Source organism: Harpia harpyja, chromosome 6 (genome assembly GCF_026419915.1).
Source record: "Harpia harpyja isolate bHarHar1 chromosome 6, bHarHar1 primary haplotype, whole genome shotgun sequence".
Taxonomy (NCBI): Eukaryota; Metazoa; Chordata; class Aves; order Accipitriformes; family Accipitridae; genus Harpia; species Harpia harpyja.
In genome coordinates, this window is record NC_068945.1 from 26,846,390 (window position 1) to 26,868,520 (window position 22,131).

Genomic DNA, 22,131 nt, shown 5'->3' on the forward strand with positions numbered 1-22,131 from the left:
TGCAGCACATGGATAATCTTTATTGGTAACATCAGTGGAGCACCAGTAAACCATTACTGACTGTAGTGGTGACACACAGCTGAGGCACATGCTAAGGCACTTTTATTATATATAAAAAAAAAAAAATTAAATTTTTTTGTGACAGCAATTGGGACACGAGGCTCCTGCATTTAGAGCGCTTCAGGCATACAGTATGGTGCTTCATATTTAATTATTTTTACTTCGCTCATAAGTAGGTCTAAATGCAGCATATACAATATGGTTAAGAATACAGGTAAATCCAGCAACCAGTGTACGGTGTAGAAAAGTAAAGACTATCTATATATAACCATGGTCCCAATAGAAAGGCAGTGATAAAGACCTTGATTTTTTTCTTAATTACTTATTATGAGAGATACAAAGGCCTTACATATATCTGTGCAGATTAAAGGGTTTTTAATATACTCTTAGTCAATGGTGCACAATAACTAATCCCAACCCTTGGTTACAGAGCAGGTGCAAGAGGCTTGGACATGTCAATAAAAGAGGGATTTCCCTCCCCTTATCCCCACCCTCTGCCCACTACCCTATTAAATTCCCCTAGATTCTGTCTATTACCATTAAATATATTTGGTCCCCCAGAGATTCTCAGACAAGCACAAGGACATTGTTCTGCTTCCCCAGCCTGTCATTAACTACTTGTCCACGCTACCTTAGATGAAACCGCTCAGAGGCAGAGACACTAACAGGACATCATTGCACTTCAGAGATCTGTCCGGACAGTAAAAATAAGAAGAGAAGAAAAAAAAAAAGACAACTTTGGCAAGTCCTCCAGGTAACTGGTCCCGAGAGGAGCTTCCCTCTTCACCCCTCCCTGGAAACATGTGAAAGAAGAAAGGGCAAATTGCCATGGCCAAAGCACACCGTTTTTCCTGAAACTGCTCCCAAACCACGTGGGTGGGCAGATTAAAAGAGGCAGAAGTCTGAGGTCACTGAACATGATTGCTGAAAGCAAACAAAGAGGGAGGGGAAAGAATACAGGAAGGAGCTTCCCTGCAGCTAGAATCAAAGACAAAAGGAGATTTACAGCAAAAATAATCTTTCCCTAACCCCACTCCCTCCAAACTGTGTAAGGATTCACCAGCAGACATGGCACAGACAGTTCTACAGGCCTTTGTAGTGGCCAAACTGCTGGTCAGATTTCAGAGCCCTGACTCTTTGGCATTAAATACAAAGAGGATTAGGAAACTGGAAAGAGGAGGAAACTAGGAACACAGATGCCCGATGGCTCCAGATACACAGAGCTGGGCTTGCTCTGCAGATCCCCAGCCAGTTTAGGAGGAGAGGGTTTGCTGAAAGTCCAATGGAAGAGGGGAGGGTGGATGGGTCACTCCATCACGTGTAACCTGGGTCAAATGGGAGGACTTATTCAGTAGCTTTGGCATCACCAGCATCTGCCTTGCCGTCCACTTCCTCATCGGAGCACTCTCCCGCACCCTTCCTGACAATTCGACGTGTGACGACAAACGGCAGGTCCCCACGCCTAGGGAAGGACAGACAGTACGTCAGCAACACAAGGTTTCACTGAACTCACCAAACAGGGCAGGCTCTGGAAAGCGGTAAGGAAGTACCTGGCCACGCCGTTTACTGGGGGCAGCTGCCACTGTGGGCAGTTACAGCAAGACTCCGCTGGACTGGCTGCCAAGGTATTGCACAAAATGCTCTCTCTGCCTTACCTGAGTTTGCTCTTCAGGGAGCTGACTTCTCTATTCATTGCATCAGCTGTTTCAGTGGCATCCTCCAGCTCACGCTGGAGCTTCCTACGGGATGCGTTGGCTCGTTGGGCCTCCTCTTCTGCTTCCTCAAGCTGGCGTTTCAGCTGCTTCAAGCGCATGTTTGCCTTGTCCGCCTGAGTGTGTATGGAGGGGGAAAAAAACAGAAGGGGAAAAAAAAAAAAAAAAAAAAAGAATCAGTGTTTCCCTGGAGTTACAGCACAGTAGTTAGAGCAGCAAAAAGCAGAGTTTCCAAAGCCCCCTCTTCCCTTTCTGAAGGGAGCTGCCTAGGACTTGACAGCTCCAAGCTTTTCCTTAAAAGCATGACATTTTCATCTGTATCATCTTGTAATTATCACAGTCAGGGAAAAGAAGAGAAATCCATAGGAAGGTTAATGCTAGAGCCCTCTTACATGCAGATGATGCCTTGGTCATAGAAGGGAAATCCTCCCACCAGAAGACTCACCGATGCTGCAGGTAACTATACGCACCTGATCTTTGAATTGCTCAGCATTACGCCTCTCATCATCCACCTGCAGCAAGATATCTTTCAGCTTCTTCTCGGCACGGCGCACCTGCTTGCTGGCAGCCTGGCGCTCCCTACACAGAAATACAGTGATGCTCAGACAAGAACTTATCTCCTGTTGTCCCCAACAAGATGACCTGACTCGGGCAAGTTAGAAACAAGGAAGATGGCAAAAGTCCTCCTAATTTAGTAAAAAGGGGATGGGTGGCAATGTTTCCCAGAAATGACCAAAAGGCACTGATGTCACACAGATACGACCCTTGTTGCAGCTACAAGAGGGGCAGCAAGTGTATCACAGCTGCAGTTTTAGGGGTGGTTAAGTCTGGAAGAAGCTAGAAGTCTCTACAGTGAAAAACAAGGAAGGTTTGCCAAGATCTTACTGCTGTACTACCCAGTATATCTAGGATGAAGCCCTCACTCAGACAAATCAGAATTTGTTCAAAGAGCTTAAAATGCCAGAGTGGGTGGAGGCTCATAAAACAGACGGAGTTTCTACTAGGACATACTTTGTCTCCATGTCCAACTGCTCTTCCAGCTGCGCTATCTTTGCTTCCAAGGCCGTGATGGTAGCCTTGTACTTGGACTTTACTGCACTCTCCATCTCCTGCAGTTTAAGCTTAAGCTCCTTGTTCTGGCGCTCCATCTGCTGGCGAGCGTTCTCATTCTTCTGCGCATTGCTACGCTCAGCATTCAGGTCGGCATTCATCTGATCAATCTGCAGAGAGAAGAAGTACTCAGCATATCGAGCGCTCCAGCCTGAAAGGCCCATTTATTTCTCAGACACATGCTGACACGCAAAGAAGAAGGACCCTCAGGGTGAGCCGAATACCTGGAATAACTCTGATGCAGAGGGAGCTGTCTGTAGGCAGGGTACTTATCAAAATATCTGAAGTTTACCCAGATTTTCAAAGTAATTCCTTGAATAACAGGTTTATCAACCTCCTCTTAGGGCTAAATTTGCCAATCACGTACAGTGCTCTCTGGGGTGAAGGCCACGATTTGGCACTTAACACAGTAATTATCAGTCTTAGTGAATTACAAAAATCCTGAGGCAAGTGGATCCAAAACGTGCGTTTTACTAATTTATCATTTATTTGCTGTCTGTCTACTTCCACTACAAAGCAGCAGCTCAAAAATACTGACTTTCAAGGGTGAAAGGGCAAGAACTCAGTTCAATTCCAAGTCAGGGCTCTGGCTGACAGTCAACCAAGGAGAGAACTATGCTCTCATCCACCAGAGTGAAAAACCGTTTGGAAAACCATCAGCCTAGCTCCTTGGCTTTGGAGCGCTAAGAAAACAACATGCCTGACTCTCAAAGTCAGGCAGATAAAATATGGCAGAGAACAGGCAGATTAAGATCATGGTTTCTATAGCAGCCTAACAAATTCCATATGGTTAGTCCATTTGAAGAAGCATAGAACTGGCAGAAAAGTCATTTTCCAAACATACTGTGGCACTGTTCAGCATGCCAAGTTGGAGCAGCATGCTACAGATCATCTTTCTCATAATCCCTTAATACAGAAAAAACCCAACCTCTCAGTACCTTTTTTTATAAACTTGGGAGATTGTTCCAGCTACCCAATGATTTAAATGACCAAAACCAGTGAGTTAACACGAGCTCTGCCCACCTGTATTCAGGTGTTTCATCTTGCTTGTATCTACGGACTTCTGAGGGCCTGTGCTGTACACAAAGCAGCAGCTGGCTTTACTCAGAGTGCAGTCTGACAATTTACAGACTAGAGAGCCCCTGCTGGCACGCGCAGCCTGAACAGGTACCTGAAGATTTGCCTTCTTGAGCCGGTCATTGATTATCTCTGTGTTGCCCTGTTCTTCTTCTAACTCCTCCTCCAGCTGAGCTATCCGGGCCTCCAGGCGTCTCTTTTCCTCCATGGCCAGTGCTCTATAGGATGCAGAAGCATTAAGGTAGTGTTGGTGGCGTTAATGCCTTGGGAAAACTTGCCGGTTCTCATTTTACAAAATAAGCTCAGTCTTTCAGGAGCAGAGAGGATAGAGCGCATGCTGCAGTCTATATAAAAATAACAGCCTGCAAAGTATTTTCTCAAACCAGCTCCTCCACCCTTAAACAGGGAACATTACTCACCCTTTACCACTGTTGTTGGCAATCTCATCAGCCAGCTCATCCCTTTCTTGCTGGGCCTGGCGCTTGGCACGCTCAGCAGCTGCAAGTTCCTGGAATGAAAACGAGACGGTCAGTGATCCAATGGGAAGCTACCAATTAATGCAGCATAGGAAAAAGTAGTTACTGGTAATGGGTGGTACGGTCTCTAGCTAGATCCAGACTTAATTATAAGACATGGTCTGCTCCCCTCCCACCCCACAGCTTCCTTTGTTTTGCACACTCCTATAGCTGTCGAGAAAGGGCCAAATTCTGCATGAAGTGGACTTTGTATTTAAGCAGAGCAAAAAGTACAAAAGAAAGGAAATAACCACTCCAGCTTAGACTGCTACACTTTGTTCTTGGCCAAAGAAAATGAACAAACCCTTGACTTGCATGCATATTCCATTACCTCCTGCAATTGGATCATCTCTGCTTCCATGCTCTTCAACTTCTTCTCATTTTCTTTGGCCTGTGCCAAGATCTCTTCTCTGGAAGTACGTGTGTCCTCCAGTTCCCGCATGTAATCCTTCATTTGTGCCTGAAAAGGGAGAACAAAAAAGGATGAATTTCAGAGCGTCCACATCAACAAATTGGGTTTGTTTATCTTACAGGAAGCACGGAGAGGGAAAATGGAAATAGGGATTCATTAATCTTCAGCTACCAAAAAGGTTGCTCTAAAAAGAAGAGGAACCATCCTTTTCCTATCTATGGGACCTGATGGGATCCATCCAAGAGTACTGAGGGAACTGGCTGAGGTCCTTGCCAAGCCACTCTCCATCATCTATCAGTGTTCCTGGTCAACAGGGGAGGTCCCAGAGGACTGGAGGCTTGCCAATGTAACTCCCATTTATAAGAAGGGTCAGAGGGAGGATCCGGGGAACTACAGGCCTGTCAGCCTGACCTCGGTACCGGGAAAGATTATGGAACGGTTTGTCTTGAGAGCACTCACACGGCAGCTCCAGGATAAGAGGGGGATCAGGCCCAGTCAGCATGGGTTTACGAAAGGCAGGTCCTGCTTGACCAACCTGATCTCCTTCTATGACCGGGTGACCCGCCTAGTGGATGAGGGAAAGGCTGTCAATGTTATTTTCCTAGACTTCAGCAAGGCCTTTGATACTGTCTCTCATGGCATACTCCTGGAGAAGCTGGCATCTTGTGGCCTGGATAAGTGCACTATTCACTGGGTGAAAAACTGGCTGGATGGCCGAGCCCAGAGGGTCGTGGTGAATGGGGTGAAATCCAGTTGGCGGCGGGTCACGAGTGGTGTTCCCCAGGGCTCGGTGTTGGGCCCTGTTCTGTTTAATATCTTTATTGATGATTTGGATGAGGGGATTGAGTGCACCCTCAGCAAGTTTGCAGACGACACCAAGTTGGGAGGCAGGGTCCATCTGCTTGAGGGTAGGGAGGCTCTACAGAGAGATCTGGACAGGCTGGATTGATGGGCTGAGGCCAGTTGTATGAAGTTTAACACGGCCAAGTGCCGGGTCCTGCACTTCGGTCACGGCAACCCCATGCAGTGCTACAGGCTTGGGGAAGAGTGGCTGGAAAGCTGCCCGGCAGAGAAAGACCTGGGCGTGCTGGTTGACAGCCGGCTGAATATGAGCCAGCAGTGTGCCCAGGTGGCCAAGAAGGCCAATCGCATCCTGGCCTGTATCAGGAACAGTGTGGCCAGCAGCAACAGGGAGGTGGTTGTTCCCCTGTACTCGGCACTGGTGAGGCTGCACCTCGAGTACTGTGTTCAGTTTTGGGCCCCTCACTACAGGAAAGACATTGAGCTGCTTGAGCGTGTCCAGAGAAGGGCAACCAAGTTGGTGAGGGGCCTTGAGCACAAGTCTTATGAGGAGCGGCTGAGGGATCTGGGGTTGTTCAGTCTAGGAAAGAGGAGGCTAAGGGGAGACCTTATCGCTCTCTACAACTACCTGAAAGGGGGTTGTAGTGAGGAGGGTGTTGGTCTCTTCTGTCAGGTGTCTGGAGATAGGACAAGAGGAAATGGCCTCAAGTTGAGGCAAGGGAGATTTAGGTTAGATATTAGGAAAAATTTTTTTACTGAGAGGGTTGTCAAACATTGGAATGGGCTGCCCAGGGAAGTGGTTGAGTCACCATCCCTGGAGGTATTCAAAAAGCGAGTGGATAGGGTACTCCAGGGCATGGTTTAGGGGGCATGGTTAATGGTTGGACTTGATGATCTTGAAGGTCTTTTCCAACCGAAATGATTCTATGATTCTATGATTCCCATTTCACAAGTAACACAGAGAAGTAGTAATGGAAGGAAACAGGAATGCTTAAATTGCAGGAAAAAAGAGGGGGGAAGGGAGGGTACAGGAAGCTTTCTAGTGAAGCAATGGAATGGACAGCCTAGGGACGATTTGGAGTTTTTCCTACAAACAGATCAGACAAATACCTGTAGGAATTAGAAAGGCGTAACAGACCTGTCTTGGGGCAGGAGAAGGCCTAAGTGATATTTAAGTCCCTCTAGCGTTGCAGCTCCATAATACTTTCCAAACCACTGACATGAGGCAAAGCACTAGAGTGGACTTTCCCTACAGCTTGTCTCCCAGGGAGTTAAACAGGCAGATCAGGGTTGGAAGGATATCTGAAATGCCAATAAATCTTTTGCAGTAAATTGCTACAAGGTTCTGCTGCTCTTGTGACAGTGAAGCATGGTTCTCATGAGGTGAAATCTTGTATCCCATTTCCCTGGGTAAATGCTCTACACTGACAGCTAAAACAGTTGCAGTGTCTCACCTGCAGTTTGCGGAGCTGCTTGATGGCTTCTTCACGATTCTTGTTAGCAGTGTCTATATGGCTTTCCAAATCCTTCAGGTCCATCTCTAGCTTCTTCCTGGCAGCTACAGCAATGGAGCGCTGTTTTCGTTCGTCTTCCAATTCCACCTCCATCTCTCGCACCTGGATGGAGAAATACAGGCATCAGCATTTCAGCTCCTTGATTTCCCAACAGCTGCTTTTCGCATCCCCCTTTCAAACTGTACAGAAGTGCAAGCATGTGACTTGTTTTCATTCTTCCTGGCAGGGGGATGGGGCTAACACTCCTCACTAATAAAGCTACACGGGTTCCTTTGATAGCCAAAGGCTGTTTGAACAATTACGCACACAAGGGGGAAAGTCTCTCACAGCTTTGCAGTGCTGCCTGAAGAGTTACCATTAACAAGAATCTGTGGATTGGCAGTGTCTGTCTAACCATCTTTGGACACAAGTGCTTTTGTGTATGGAACACTCTCAAGATTTACAGAGCAATTCTTACTTGTCTAATCAGCTGTTTCTTCTTCTCTTCATTCTGTTCATCACGTCCCTGGAGGTCACGGTCAAACTGTGCCTTCATGGCCTGTTGGTTCACTTCTAGACGCAGTTTGGCATCCTCTGTGGCCTGCAGTTCATCTTCCAGCTCTTCCAGCTGTGTCTTCATCTCCTCCACCTGCTGCTCCAGGGCTCGCTTAGCCTTCTCCAGCTCATGGACCTACAGCACAGTACCACACATGAGGTTTCCTCAAAGAGTGCAGACAATTTCACCTATCCTAAGAGCAAAAAAGTCTAAGAACAGCCACAACACACTGAATCTGTCCCCTGTATTAGGGCAGAGATACCCCTCAAATCCAGCTGCTCGCATACCTGCAAGCTGCCAGTATGAATCATGATTACCTATTAGTTCTGGTCATGTATGTGTGGTGGTGGGGAGAAAAAGAAAAGCATCTGTTAGCCCAGTCCTGACCTACTGCAGACTTATCAGAGCTGGACACCTCTGGTTCTGACAGAATTCAAGAAAATACTTTTTAGCCTCCGATTATTTTTTTTTTTTCCTTCCTGCTTATCATAACATTTTTTGTCTTGAAATATTGGGGTTACTGTCTTCCACTGCCTGGCTAATCCCTGTGTTTTACATATCAGGCTCACATCATACCTTCGTCTTTGCCACAATGATACCAGTTAATTTTCAGTTTGCCACTACCTCATTTGGGTCATTTCCAAGCTCTTCCAACCCATCTTTCCCACTTACTAATGTAATACAAACATAACATTCACAAACTCACAATGTGTGCAGTGTTCTCTACTACATCCCTCTGTGTTCACACTAGCATAAGTTTTTTGCAGTATTAAACTAACAGTATCACCTGTGTGACATTTCCTGCCCAGATACTTCAACTTCATACTTACACTTTTCCCAACATCATCCTTTGAACTCATCAGGTCTTCCATCTCTGTGCGGAACTGCTTATTGATTCGTTCCAGCTCAGCTTTCTGCTCTATGGCCTCTTCCAGGGCTCTGGCCAGGGAGAGGGCCTTGGTCTCCTTCTCACGGGCTTCTGCCTCAGCATGGTCCCGTTCTTCTGCATACTTGGCAGAGATGTTCTTCTCCTCTGCCAATAGCTACAAGAGCACAGCATCAGTATTCTGAGACATTACTGACAAATTTCTAACAAGGTAAACATGCATTTTTTCTTTACTGCCTTCTTGATAGTGTTCTGCCATGGATAGAAGGAACCAAGAAAATGCAGCTTCAATGAATGAAGCACGCCACCCCACCTTTAATAACTGTGCTGACCCCAAATGAACAAACTTGTGATTCTCTAGGCCTCCAATCTTTTCTTTCCAACCTTCCCTCAAAGATGATCTGCAAACACCAGTTTGAACTTGGTCTTGATATAAATGTTATCCCTTTGGGAAAAGGAGCATCACTAAACTTGTTATGCATGGAACAGTATTAATTTACTTCTATGAAAGCTTATTTCTCCACTCTATATGCTATGCCTTAGTTCAGAAATAATATGCATTCTCCAAGTAGCATTGCTTAGGTATTCTTAAAGCAGACCCGTCAACAAGGGCAGGTTGGATGGGGCTTTGAGCAACATGGTCTAGTGGAAGGTGTCCCTGCCCATGGCAGGGGTGGTTGGAACTAGGTGATCTTTAAGGTGCCTTCCAACCCAAACCATTCTATGATGCTATGATAAGATACACCTACTGAATGCCCAGTGACTGAAGTCATACCTGATCAAACTTCTTCTGCTTCTTCTCTAGGTTGGAAACGATCTGCCGCTGATGATCGAGGTCCACAGTGAGGTCATCCAACTCTTGCTGCAGGCGGGTCTTCGTTTTTTCCAGCTTGTCATACGCAGCTGTCTTCTCTTCATAACGCTGGCTCAGGCCCTCCAAGTCCTTCTGCAGCTTCTTCCTGGCTTCCTCTGCTGACTCAAGGCAGCCCAGACCATCATCCATCTTCTTCTTTGCATCTATTGCCTGAAGGAGAGAAAAGATAGCACATGAAGCCACGCCACAGATAACACTATACAGTACCAGAAGTTGAGGAAATAAGTCTGCTCATTTCTGAAGGTACTACTCCCCCCTCAAATAATACTGTAGGACTGAATTCCCAAAGAGATTCCTGGATAGAAATCTACAAGCAGTTCATATGATTATCATCAGAGACCTCTTCATTTCCCCTCTCATCCAAATGAGCAGGATCACCCTTTCCCAGGAAGGGTTCTGCTACTAGAAGTCAATTCTGCATTTAGATTTTACTTCCTTCAAGACAGACCTACGTTTATGCTTCTTCCCAAAAGTCATTGGTTTACGGGATGCAGATTTTGTACCTGTTGCTGAAGAATAGAGATCTGTTTCTCCAGGTTTCTCTTTGTCTCCTCTTCTTCTTCCAGTTGCTCTTTGAAACTGTTCTTCTCATCCTCCATTTGCTTCAGCTTAGTGCTGAGGCTCAGTTTTAGGCGAGTCTCCTCCTGCAGCAGCTCCTATAAAGCAAACAGCCCAGTGGAATTCAGCACTGCTCCTTGGCTTTAAAGGCTCACAATCCTCACCCACTCTCTCCAGAATGAGTACTTTTGAAGTCGAGTTTAAGTATGCAACTTATTTCACAGATAAGACAACCAAAGCCAGAATTTAAATAATTGTCTTCCAGATAGTCAGTATAGAAACAAAATATTCAGAAGGGTTCTATTCTCTCATGCACTCTAATGATTACAGTATACTACTTTACTACACGAGCCATCCACAGTCCTTTCTGGAGCCCTCCGAGTAGCACACAAAGCATTAAAACCTTTCCCAACAATAGCATGACTGTACTCTGCTACATGACTTTCTCATATTCAAGTATCAAAGAAACAGACAACAGGCTAAAGTGATTTAGCACGATCAAAAACAACGTTAGTCTTGGCAGAATTGTAAGATGCTGGTCATTTATCAACAGCATTTATTGACTTATGCTGTCAGTGCTTGAGCTGAAGGATCTGTAGAGACTAATAAGACCAGCCTTCAAACTAGTGCATAATTTTTTGTATAGTGCACTACCTTTGAGTCTGTTTTTTAAAAGCAGGAATAAGTAGACAGAACATCAACGACTGTTTAAGGTTACTCAGTATCTGAGGTTTGGCACGCTCTTCCTTTCTTTCCCTTCCAACCTTCTGCTTGGTACTCCATGCTTTACCAAAAGACTTATATTCTATTAACTGTAAATGGTTGTTTTATCCCAAAGAATAAGACTAAGCATGATTTTTTCCTGAGAAAATACCAAATTATTTGAATCTATCACTTCCCCAACATGCACTGGGAAATAAAATTTTCTGCTTAACTTTACAAATTTACCAGAAACCACACACACACAGACACACACACACACACAAACAAAACCCCTATCAAATATTGACTATGAAGATCTCGAACAAGAACTTAGCATTCCAGTGCGGCTCTAGCATTAAAGAGCTCTCTAGCAGAAAGGTGATAAAGGAGGACTTCTAAATCTAAGACAGGGAAAGTTACATATGTTTCACATACTGAGGAAGTGGAAGGAAGATAAACAGCTTGTTTCTGCAGAAACAAGAACTTAGCATTCCAGTGCGGCTCTAGCATTAAAGAGCTCTCTAGCAGAAAGGTGATAAAGGAGGACTTCTAAATCTAAGACAGGGAAAGTTACATATGTTTCACATACTGAGGAAGTGGAAGGAAGATAAACAGCTTGTTTCTGCAGAAATGCTCTGAATACCATGCAATATAACCCCTTAGCAAAAACCAGCCAGATCCAATCCTTTGAAGTGTTGTATATCCAGTATTTAATGGTGTCCACAGTGATTTCTCACTTTAGAATTTGTAATGGACACTGGCTGCACCACACACAGCTGCCTTGGCTTCCAAAGCTCTCACCTGTGTATCCTGAAGCTGTGATTCCAGAGCAGAGAAGTCCTTTGCTAATTTGATTGATTTGCTGTCAGACTGGTTCAAAAGACCTGTGACATTGTCCAACTCAACCTGAAGGAGAGATCAGAGCATCAATTATTAAATGCATCAGCAAAAACAAAGCCAGGAACAGGCGAGCAGTTACGAGACCCAAAAGTGAAAACGGAGGCACCTCTCAACAGTAAAGCATGTGTATAATCTCTCACAGGAATGAATGCATCATTTCCAAAGTCCCAGGGATGAAATACGAGAAGTTGAAAACAGATTTTTACTTGGGATCACCTCTGTTGCAACAGCCTTCTGGTTTTGGTCTTTTTAAGGCCTATTTGAGATTTTAGCCTGACAAGAATTTTAAAAGCTTCTATTAAACTAACTCTCTCCTGTTTTATACTATCTGCTTCAGGACTATATCTAGAGTCTTAAAATTACATTTTCACACTCCAAAAGATACTGCACACACCAGCAATGCTCAACTTCTAATGACAACCCTCCATAAAAGAGACGGCAGAAGACAATGCTCCACGTGAGTCAAGGATTTGTTGTTCCCTTGAAGAAAGGAGGAGAAAACTCTAAATTTCCACATCACCCTTGAGCCACCCCTCATCACCATCAACCACATTACAAAGCATCAAGACACTGTCTTCCAAATTAGTTACACAGTCATCAGTCTGTTTGTGCCACTTCAGGTCCACAAGCAGCTGAATGTTTACAGAACTGTACTGTACAAACTGCTGCATGCTGAAGGGGAGCAGACATGCTGATACTTTAAGGCTTACAAAACTCGAATGGCAACTGGTTATTTCACCTCAGGGCTGCTCATGATAAGTGACATCAATCTGAATGTCCTGCCCTGGCAGTGAGTTAAGGAGTTTGCATAGTCCTTGGGAAGCAAACTATGGATTTGCTTTTTGTAGGAACTTTATCCTCAGGAGGAACAAGATTTTTGAACTAGCTATGGGGAGGTGCCATCCTACAACCTTTTCTCTCTAGCCCTGGGCTGAATCAGAAGCTAAGGAAAACCCGTGCCACTCACCTGCAATTTGTTAACCTTCTCAGCCAGTTCAGTCTTCACTCTCTCACCTTCTGTAAATTTCACCTGCAGTTCTTGGAGCTGAGCATCTACTTTTTTCCGCTTGTGCTCAGCATCCCCTTTACCCTGCAGAAGAACCTTCACCTCATTGGATAGTTCAGCCCTCTCACTTTCCAGAGCTTGTTTTGCTTTTTCAAGATTTGCTTTCACCTGAGGGAAAAAAAAAAACGAGCAAAACCCCTCAGACTTTAGATATGGCAGGATCCTTCCACCGAGTACTCCCCCCCACCACCCCCCAAACAAGTAAGCTAATGGTGCACATGTAGCAGATAAGTTGTAGACTGCTTACTCAGAAAAAACAATTTGACAGCCTGTCACTGATAAGCAGGAGACAATGGAACAATCAGAGAAGATGACAATACAGGAGATAGTCTTGCACCATCAGATTTCCAAATTAAAGGTTGTACAAGTCAACAAGTGCTAGCAGTGAAAAGAATGTTTTGGCTATGCAGTATAACATGCCTGATAGGAAAAAAGAATTAATGCAACTATTTAAAACAACTTCACATATGCTTCATAGTGAAAAATGATCTACCAAAGGAAGAAGAAAAGCACGTGTATCAGAAGCCTAGTATCATGAATACTTCATCTTCTTCTGCAGCTTTAAGATATTGTCATAGAGCAGCTATCATTTCAGGGAGGTTGACTGCTTTGGCCTTGTGTTTTCTGTTCCACGTACCCGTTTGGTTTGTTCTAACTGCTCTGCTAGCTCTTCAATAGCTTGTGAATGTTTCTGCCTCATCTCTTGGATTTGAGCCTCATGAGTCTTTGCCTCATCTTCAAGGGTCTTCTTCAAAACTGTTACTTCTTGTTCTCTCTTTGACCTGCAAAATTCACAAAGTCCATTTAGATGCCAAGGAAAGAATCAAACAGATGTGTATAACCACCAACAGCATTTCTAATGCAGGAAAATGCCAAGGTCTGTTCAGCCCTTTGAGCTACAAAGATACTTTTCAAAGTTAGAACTTAGCATTGCACCCTTCTTAAGTTCAAGCTGGCAGCATTACTTTCAGCCTAAGAAGGAATAGCCTGAAAGTATGAATGTTTCAGGGGTATCACTAACACTATGGTTAGGGAGCAAATTAACTTTCTTACATCAGATGAGATAATGCAGTCTTGACTACAGCTTGCACACTACCTCCTTCTGTAGTCACTGAGGCTGCTAACCAGCCTACCCTGATAAAGGCAAAGACTTGCTTTGGTAAGAGACTGGATGCGGCAGCATTTATTAAAAGTCAAAACCAAAACCAAGACAGACAACACATCTACATGCTGGAGTTACCTGAGCTCTTGCTGAGCAGCTGTAGAATCTAGCGTGTCTTCTAGCTCTGTTTTCAATGCTTCAAGCTCTTCTCCCAGATCCCGCTTCTGTTTTTCAGCTTTATTCCTGAATGCTCTCTCTGACTCCAGGTCTTCCTGCAGCTCAGTGATCTGGGATTCAAGTTCCCTGATCTTCTTCAGGGCCATGTTCTTCTGAGCTGCCTCTTCTTCCACCCTGTGTTCAACATAGGGTTCTGGTCAGAGCCAGATTTAAACTGTATGTAAATTAAAACCACCTGTCCTACTAAGAATAATCAAGAAGAAAGCTGGTATTGGTCAGTTCTACAATATTACATTCAAACTTTGATCCATACATCATCTACAAATTCTAAGTTCTATCTCCCAATACTTGAGAGAGCACGATTACTTACCTTAAAGAAGGGGACAGAGAGAGACTGACAACAGAAGAAAGCAGAAGAGAAAGCACCATTTTACATGGGAAATTGGACACTTTACTGAATAGATGAATATAGCAACTACCAGAGAGGCAGCATGTTGCCACTACTTTTGAACCCCCTCTGAATTCTTGCTGCTCCAGTGAAACATGTGCAGTGCACATTACATTCATAGTCTAGCTCTGTACAGAGAATGTGGCAGTGAGCAGCAGCCAACGAACTCTGATGCCAAGGACATGGATCTTAACAGTTCACAGGCTGAAATACAATAGCCACAGATTCCATTTAGTCCCTATTCCAAAGTGACACAAGACAAGAAATACTTCCCAACCTGGTGGTCCCTGACCCCTGCAGGGTCAGGTTCTCACCTAGCTAAGGCTGCCTGCAGCTCCTCTTCCTTCTTGGCCAGCTGCATTTTCAGTTCTGCAATCTGAGCCTGCAGCTCAGCAATCTGGTCATGCAGATCACTGGAGTCCCCTTCAAGCTTTCGACGAGTCTTTTCCAATTCTTGCCTCTGCTTTTCTTCACGTCGCAGACGTTCTGATGGAGATGGGGACACATTAAGTTACACAAATGACACATACTCAAAGAACGTTGTACGAGCAGAGATAATAAAGCTATTTAAGCAATACTTTCTTTCCTAATAATACAACTGGCCAAACCGTAGCTGGAGTGCATTATTCTGTCAGGACCTATACATGCAACTGCCCCCATATTTTGCCCTCAAAACATACCCGGGCAATTTCCCTTTCCCTCATTTTATAGCCAAACCTCCTTCCCCTCTTTCACTGTAGTAAACAGTGCCAGCACAATGCCAGTCTTTCCCAACACCCGCACCACACAGGCATAAGCACTCATTAAGTGATGCTGAACACAACGTCTGTTCTCCCTTCACTGAAACTAAATAGGCTGTCTCCTGCTATGTTAACCTGGGAGGTCTGCAGATAAAGTGCCTCTAGCTTGAACTCTGAAGAACTTGTGTCAACAGGATATCAGAAAGAGTACTAACCCTGACAGATTGATGCTGCTGGAAGTAGAAAAGTGGAGACACTTCCACAGCAGGAGAAGAAAGAGAACCAGCCTCTCTTCTCCATTGGCCTGCTGCTTTGGAGAGGATTTTTATTTAGATCAAGGGCTCAGCTGACAAGGCACATAACCTTCAGCCAGCCACTGAACAGCTCTATCAAACCGATCAATAGCATACACACTATAGATTAATTTTTAACCCCTCAGAAACTGGAGAGGACTAAAACTCTAGAAATTAAACTGAAGTTCAACAAACTTTAACAAGAAACAACCTAAAACTAAACTAAACAGGCAAGTCCTTTGCAGATCTGCCTTTAAAAAAAAAAACAAACAACAACAACAAAAACCCAAACCACAAACACAAAACCAAAACCACCTTCAAGGTCTGTGATCATGGCCTCATGCTTATTCTTGAGTTTGGCTAAACTCTTAGATTTCTCCTCTTCCTCTGTCAGGTTTGTTGTAAATTCTGACATTCTGTCTTCCAACAGTTTCTTTTCCTGCAGAATTAAGAAGGCAGTGTCAAAGCAGTTTCTGGAATTACAGGAGATTTTTCCAGAGTTGACTGTGCTTAAAGATGGCAATGTCATGAGTGCCTACTCCTGCTACAAGGAAACTTGGAACAAAAGAAATCCTTTCAGGATTACAGATAGTATTCAAATAAATGGTTACTTAAAGATTTGTATTTGATAGCCCTTTCAAAGCTGAATGGGAAGTCTGTTTATGAAATAACTTGATAGTGTTTGGCATAACAATCTATCACAAAACATTTGCTCATGGATTGTTATTTAGTCAAGGCTATTTAAATATCATATGATACTGACATGTAAAGAATACAGGCGGGTGGCTAATTTCAAAAATTCACGTCAGAGATGTCAAAGACAAGATGGAATTCATTCATAAGTTTCCCTGTAATATGGGAAAGGTCACCCTTTGGTGGGTGGCTCCAGGAGAAAAACCTGTGCATCTTTAGCCTGCATAAGAAACTGCAGGAGTCTTACCTTAGCCAATTTGAGATTCTGATCTTCCAGAACTATCACATCTTCTTCCAGTTTCTTCAATTTGGCCTCTGTGGTCACTTTTTCTAGCTGCAACTTCTGCCTTGCACTTTCCTCTTCTTCCAGCTGCTCCTCTAGCTCCTTCACAACACCCACAGAAAAGCAAGGCATTTGTCAGTGCTGCTCACTAACCAATGTAACAGCACAGCAGCAATACTAGAACTTGGAAGGTTTCTTTATGCTTCCTTCAAGGTATTGTTAGTACTTTCCAGAAGTGACATCTCTATCATGACTTAATGCAACACACTGCATTCTAACAAACAAGTTTTCTAGCAGAATAAACAATGCTATTTTGCAAAGAAGAACGTTACCATCCTAAAACACCTTGGCTTAAGCAAATACTTGTCTAATTATTTGACAAGTGGCCATCATCTTCATCTTCAGGAATGGAATAGTTCATTCCAGATGACTGACTGAAGGCCTCAGGCTCAGCACCAGAATTGCTGTGTTCTATTGCTATTTCCACAGATAGATTTTTCTATGCTTTTTTTGTTGTTGTTCTCTCTCTCTCCTGCTTCCCTCAAGCTGAGACAAAAGAATGACTCTAACCCCTACTATCCTCTTTACTGACAAGAGGCAGCTTACCTGGATGTTCTGCTGCATTTTCTTCTTTTCAGCCTGCAGATGTTGACACCGTTCTTCCTCTTCCTCCACTCTTGCTTCCAGGTCATGACAAATCTCCTCCAATTCTTGTTTCTTGGCTGTCAGGCGGGCTCTTATCTCCTCAGCTTCAGCACAGAGTTCAGTTTCTGCTTGCAACTGTTCCTGCAGCTGCATCTTCTCTGCCATTAGCTACATTGGACACAAAGCCAGAAATAAGACAAGCTCCAGTTTACCAAAGCACTTGGCAATCTGTGTTAAGTGAAGTTATGTGCTCCTGTGTTCCAGTTAGTCTTAATCATTGCAGCAGTCTCCTGCTGCTAATCAAAAGGTAAATATCAAAACACAGTTTCTAAGTGTTTGTTCTCCTTCACAAAACATGCACTGCAACTACATATTAGCCTTAACTAGCAACCACATTGTTAGCCTTAACAAATTTCTCAAGACCACATCCATTTGAAATAGGGAGATTTTCTAGTTTTCCCCTGCAAAATTAACAGAAATAATTATCAGCCCTACAGAAAAACAATCCTGCTGCCACCTTCTGTGTTCCAAACAAAAAGGATTCCATTAATGACGAGGTTGAATTCAACCAGCTTGCTATAATACTCAGCCAAAAGAGACTTTTCTTCACATAATGGCTACAGAAGGGCAATAGGTGCATCACTGTACAAAATGACCTGCTAGAGGAACTGAGCTGGGAAGAAGAGCAAAGGAAATTGAACAAGATGGCAGCCAAGTCACCTATTTCAACAAGGTGGAATGCTGCAGCTTGTCCGTCAGAACAATAAAGCAAAGGAGGTGCTCTCAAGCAGCTGGCCAGGTAGAGAGAGGATGACTTTTACACGAGATTTGCAAACTCACCTGGGCCTGGAAGGTCTCCATCTCACTCAGTCTATTTTCTGCAGCTAGCTGCTTCTCCTTGACCTTTATTAGTTCTTCTTCCTTTGCCATCATCTCCTCTTCCTGTCTGCTTACTTGCAGAAGGGGCTTCACCTGAAAGGGAAACCAAGGGAATGAGACTTGTATAAGAAACAAGGAAAACATGAAGAAATGCTCTTGTACTTAGATAAGCATTGAATAAAACAATATTTTAGATAAGTGTGATATTTGAAGGACTGACTAATTGTTTTGTTATGAACACTGGGAGGATCACAGAGGACTAGGTATCATCTGCTCCGCCAATAACACACTTTCTGCCTGCCTAACTTTTTCTCCAGGATGGGATGCATCAGAAAAGGGTTGGGTAAATTCCAGACCCTCAATGGCTAAGTAGTAATAGTAGGAGAATAAAAAAGTTGCCATAGAGAGGGGAAATTCACAAGTAGGTCAATGTAAACAAAAAACAAACACCACCCATCTCCATGCTCCCCCATCAAAAACCCTCAGAAGTCATTTCATATGAAAGAGAAGAAAAGTTTAAACGCTGCTCTCAACTCTCATTTAGCTGCAAAGTCTCATGGCTAAAAAGCAAGAAATCACATACATTCAGAAAAAAGACCATTTCTTCACGTGTTCATTGTCCTTGTAAATGTAAAATATCTAACAAGTCTAACAGCAAGATCAGAGCTCAGTGCTTTTCCTCTGCTCTTACAACCCTGGAGAAAGAGATGGCAAGCCATCCCCATACTAACAATTTTTGATTAGCTAAATTGACTAGACGTGTAATAAGTGACTCTTCGAAGTGTCATACCACCAAAGCAAGCAATCCTCTTACTCTTCTTGGGCATAAAGCATTAAAAGATGACTTCTGCTTTTCCACAACATTACTTGGATATAGTCTTGCACTTGGTTTATGCAGGCATACTGCATAGGTATAAAATATGCTATGATATTCTCTGCCTAAATGAATCAAGGTGTAGTTGTAAGCCAGCCCGACTGTAGAGGAAGTAGCTTTTGTGCTCTGGTTTAACCTGAGAAGCTCAAATTGCAACAAAATTGTCAAAATTGCAGAGGAAAAAAAAAATATTACCTTGGTGAACAACCTCCACCATTGCCAGTTCCGCAGTTTCAAATAGGCAGCACAGTTCCTCTGAAGCACTTTCATGGCTGTCAATTGCTGCTGGCGCTTGGCAAAGGCTCTGCAAGGTAAAAGGAGGTCAGACAAAGGAACCCATAGCAGCATGCAATTCTCTCCACCAAGCCCTTTCTTAGATACCTCTACATTTTTACTTTAGAAGGTTCCCTCCTAAAAAAACAGCAAAATTTCCAGTGAACTTCCTCTATCTTTTCAAGTTTTTTTCTGCTCAGGTAAGAGTGGTTATCCTTTCCTTTATTCAATTTCCTATTTAATAAAGTTTTTCCCTAATATCTTCTAATCTGAAAAGCCTCACTATTTTCACTTCAAAAAAGGGAGATCTGAAACAGAGGTCTGTTTTCCTGCCAGTCTGACAGGTATTAGTTTTGTTTTTAAAACCATACCATTTGCAGTCCTACCCAATAGCTTAAGAGAAATCCTATACCTCCTGGATCAGTACTGTACTAAGACCTTTTCATTTTCACATTTGCAGTTTGCAGTACTTCTGTCAAAAACTTTGCCTGCTGTATAGTATTCCTATAGAGAGCAATAGACTTTACTGCTCTGATAGTATGTGGGATAGTAGCACATGGAGTTTCTTGCAGGTGCCAGAAGTCCAGCATTACAGAGATCAGAAAATGCTAAAACACCATCAACTGTTATATACAACAAATAAATCTTGGCCTTTCTGACAAAAAATACTTTCTAGTCAGCTGGTTTTGAAGAGAAACTTATACCCGAATGGGAGAGAAATACACATGCTTATAATGTACTTTACAAATATGGTCCTTACTTTCTGGCCAGGTAGCCTCTGCAGCATGCTTGGAAGCCAATAATGACATCTGTGATCTTCAGGTCTCTCTCTTCCTCAAGATGAGCAAGGACTCCAGCTCTGAAAAACACTTTACTCTGTCCAATTCGGTAAAGGTTGGAATCCAGCTCCAATGCTTTGATCTAAAATGAGAGAGTGAATAATTCATCTCCTGCAAAGACTGCTTCATGTGAAACATCATAAAACATATTTGTGTGTCATGGCTGTAAGATACCCCTTCCCTACGACGAGCCACTCAGGCCAACCAAAGTTGCTAGCTCCCAGTGAAGTCCTGTCCCAATTAGAGGAGTTGGAGCTCAGCCAAGCACAGCATGAAATGGAGGTAAGCAGAGACAGAAAATATGATAGAAAGCATTGTTTAATGCAACAACACATCAAGTACCTAGAACTACAAGGATGCTGTGAGGAACATACGCCTAGTCCCAAGAGCCCTCTTCCTTCCCTAAAGGAAACACATCTGTTGATCCTTCCTATTTATTTTTTCCCAGTCCTAATCTTTGTCAGAAAAAGGCACCCATACCAACTTTCCCATCCTTTAAAGGATTTGCTGTCAACACTTCTAATCGTTAAGAGGAATAAGGTATACTCCTTTAAGACAGAAAAAAAAGGAATCCCTTACAGCCAAATTCAATTCAGTCTCCCCTAGTCTTCAAGCTACAGAGCCAAAGCTTTCCCTTTGAAGCAGGCAATTCTGCAGAAATTCATCGGAACCTTCACTGAAAGCATTTGTCATCAGCAGGCCATTACAAAAAGTTTGTTGAAGCTCATACTTTAAGCATGTGCTAAAGATAACATTAATGCTTCTAAGCATTTTGATTCCATGAATACTGCTGGCATCTCAAAGTGTATGCATCTGTGGAAACACAAAGATCCTCTTTGCCTAGGATTATTGAGCCTCATGCTAGTCAAAAGCCTCCATCTGCGAAGCCAAGAGAAAGCTTTTTGCACGCTCCTCTCAGACAAAACATTTGACTTTGGAATTTTGGTCTGTGAGTACAAGATATATTTAACATGCACAACTCTGATTTCCAAACCGCGCCCATTAATTTTATTCTATTCAAGCAGAGTTTCTGGGATGTCTTACCATCAACACGCAAGCCTGCTTTCCATCCATAAATCCTTTGGGAATTGCATTTGGAGTTAAGATTTCGTATCTGAAAAGGAGAAAGCATTAGACTAGTTACACTAGCTTTTGAAAACAACAACAAACAAAAAAAGAAAATCAGTAACGCGTTCCTATGCCATTATGAGTTTGACAGTTTACAGTCTTGTTACAAGAGAGAAGTTGCATCTCTAGACAACAGAGCATGAAGCAGCAGTCTTTGATGGGGTCCTCTACACCTCACCTTAACTACACGCTTAGTAGAGAAAGTCAAAGATGCTTTTGGGAGGCTTTGTGCCAGGGAATACAAAGGGACAGATGTGTTGCCTTTGAAAACAGTGGCAATCTAGTTGCAATAAAATACATCCATTTTTGCACTTATGTCTTAACTTTGCCAGGGTAAAGACTGCTTCAGATTCTTTTCTAGGCCTTACCTTTGTCTGAATTCCTGGAATACAACTCTGTTGGGGAAACCTTGACGACAAATACGGATTCCCTCCAGCACTCCATTACAGCGAAGCTGGTCGAGGACCAAGTGCGGATCTAGTTTTCCAGCCTAGTGAGGAAAAAGTATACTTTATAAATACCACAAAGCTTTTAGAAAAGAGGCTTACCCCCTTGCCTCCCCCTCTTTTTTGTAAAGCAGCCAGTTCTCTCTTTTCCAGTTAGAAGCAATTGAAAGCTTTTATGCCACCTTAAGAAAAACTGCAACAATCAGTCTCCAAAATTTTGGTAAGCATACAGTTATTTAGGATGACCTTAAAAAGATATCCAGAGAAAACGGGACCTCTTCAAAATCTCTTGTAAAACCTGACAAAAGATAGTAACCCAGCCACGTGCCCCAGGAAGCCCACATAAGATCGCATGGGCTGTGCTGTTATAACAGTCTTTACCTTTTTCTCATGGTTGGGGATAATGCAACGGACGAAGTTGGGGTTGGTGTTCCTCAAGGTAGCCATCAGTTTAGCCAGCTGTTCTTTATAGAGTTGTCCCACTGTTCGGAACATACCCTTCCTGGTTTTAAATGCCCCTGGCAATGCTGTATCTGACATACCAGCTACCTGATCCAGCCCAACAATACGGTCAACTAGAGAGAGCACA

At 43.4% G+C, this 22,131-nt stretch overlaps 1 protein-coding gene across 1 annotated transcript in view; it reads right to left on the minus strand.

Annotated features, from left to right (window-relative positions):
- The window catches only part of MYH9 (myosin heavy chain 9), a 74,104-nt gene continuing 51,973 nt past the window's right edge, over positions 1-22,131 (minus strand). Inside the window, exons 16-41 of the mRNA XM_052790248.1 lie at positions 21,924-22,117; positions 21,465-21,586; positions 21,013-21,082; positions 19,890-20,050; positions 19,052-19,160; positions 17,944-18,075; positions 17,065-17,271; positions 16,423-16,560; positions 15,798-15,921; positions 14,764-14,935; positions 13,963-14,175; positions 13,360-13,504; positions 12,624-12,830; positions 11,558-11,662; positions 10,000-10,152; positions 9,398-9,646; positions 8,567-8,779; positions 7,659-7,871; positions 7,142-7,303; positions 4,806-4,934; positions 4,379-4,467; positions 4,054-4,177; positions 2,784-2,992; positions 2,243-2,351; positions 1,716-1,888; positions 1-1,522 (exon numbers count right to left, since the gene is read on the minus strand). Of these exons, the coding sequence (XP_052646208.1) occupies positions 1,405-1,522; positions 1,716-1,888; positions 2,243-2,351; positions 2,784-2,992; positions 4,054-4,177; positions 4,379-4,467; positions 4,806-4,934; positions 7,142-7,303; positions 7,659-7,871; positions 8,567-8,779; positions 9,398-9,646; positions 10,000-10,152; positions 11,558-11,662; positions 12,624-12,830; positions 13,360-13,504; positions 13,963-14,175; positions 14,764-14,935; positions 15,798-15,921; positions 16,423-16,560; positions 17,065-17,271; positions 17,944-18,075; positions 19,052-19,160; positions 19,890-20,050; positions 21,013-21,082; positions 21,465-21,586; positions 21,924-22,117 (4,040 nt within the window). The 3' untranslated portion in view covers positions 1-1,404. The remainder of the gene's footprint in view (positions 1,523-1,715; positions 1,889-2,242; positions 2,352-2,783; positions 2,993-4,053; positions 4,178-4,378; positions 4,468-4,805; positions 4,935-7,141; positions 7,304-7,658; positions 7,872-8,566; positions 8,780-9,397; positions 9,647-9,999; positions 10,153-11,557; positions 11,663-12,623; positions 12,831-13,359; positions 13,505-13,962; positions 14,176-14,763; positions 14,936-15,797; positions 15,922-16,422; positions 16,561-17,064; positions 17,272-17,943; positions 18,076-19,051; positions 19,161-19,889; positions 20,051-21,012; positions 21,083-21,464; positions 21,587-21,923; positions 22,118-22,131) is intronic.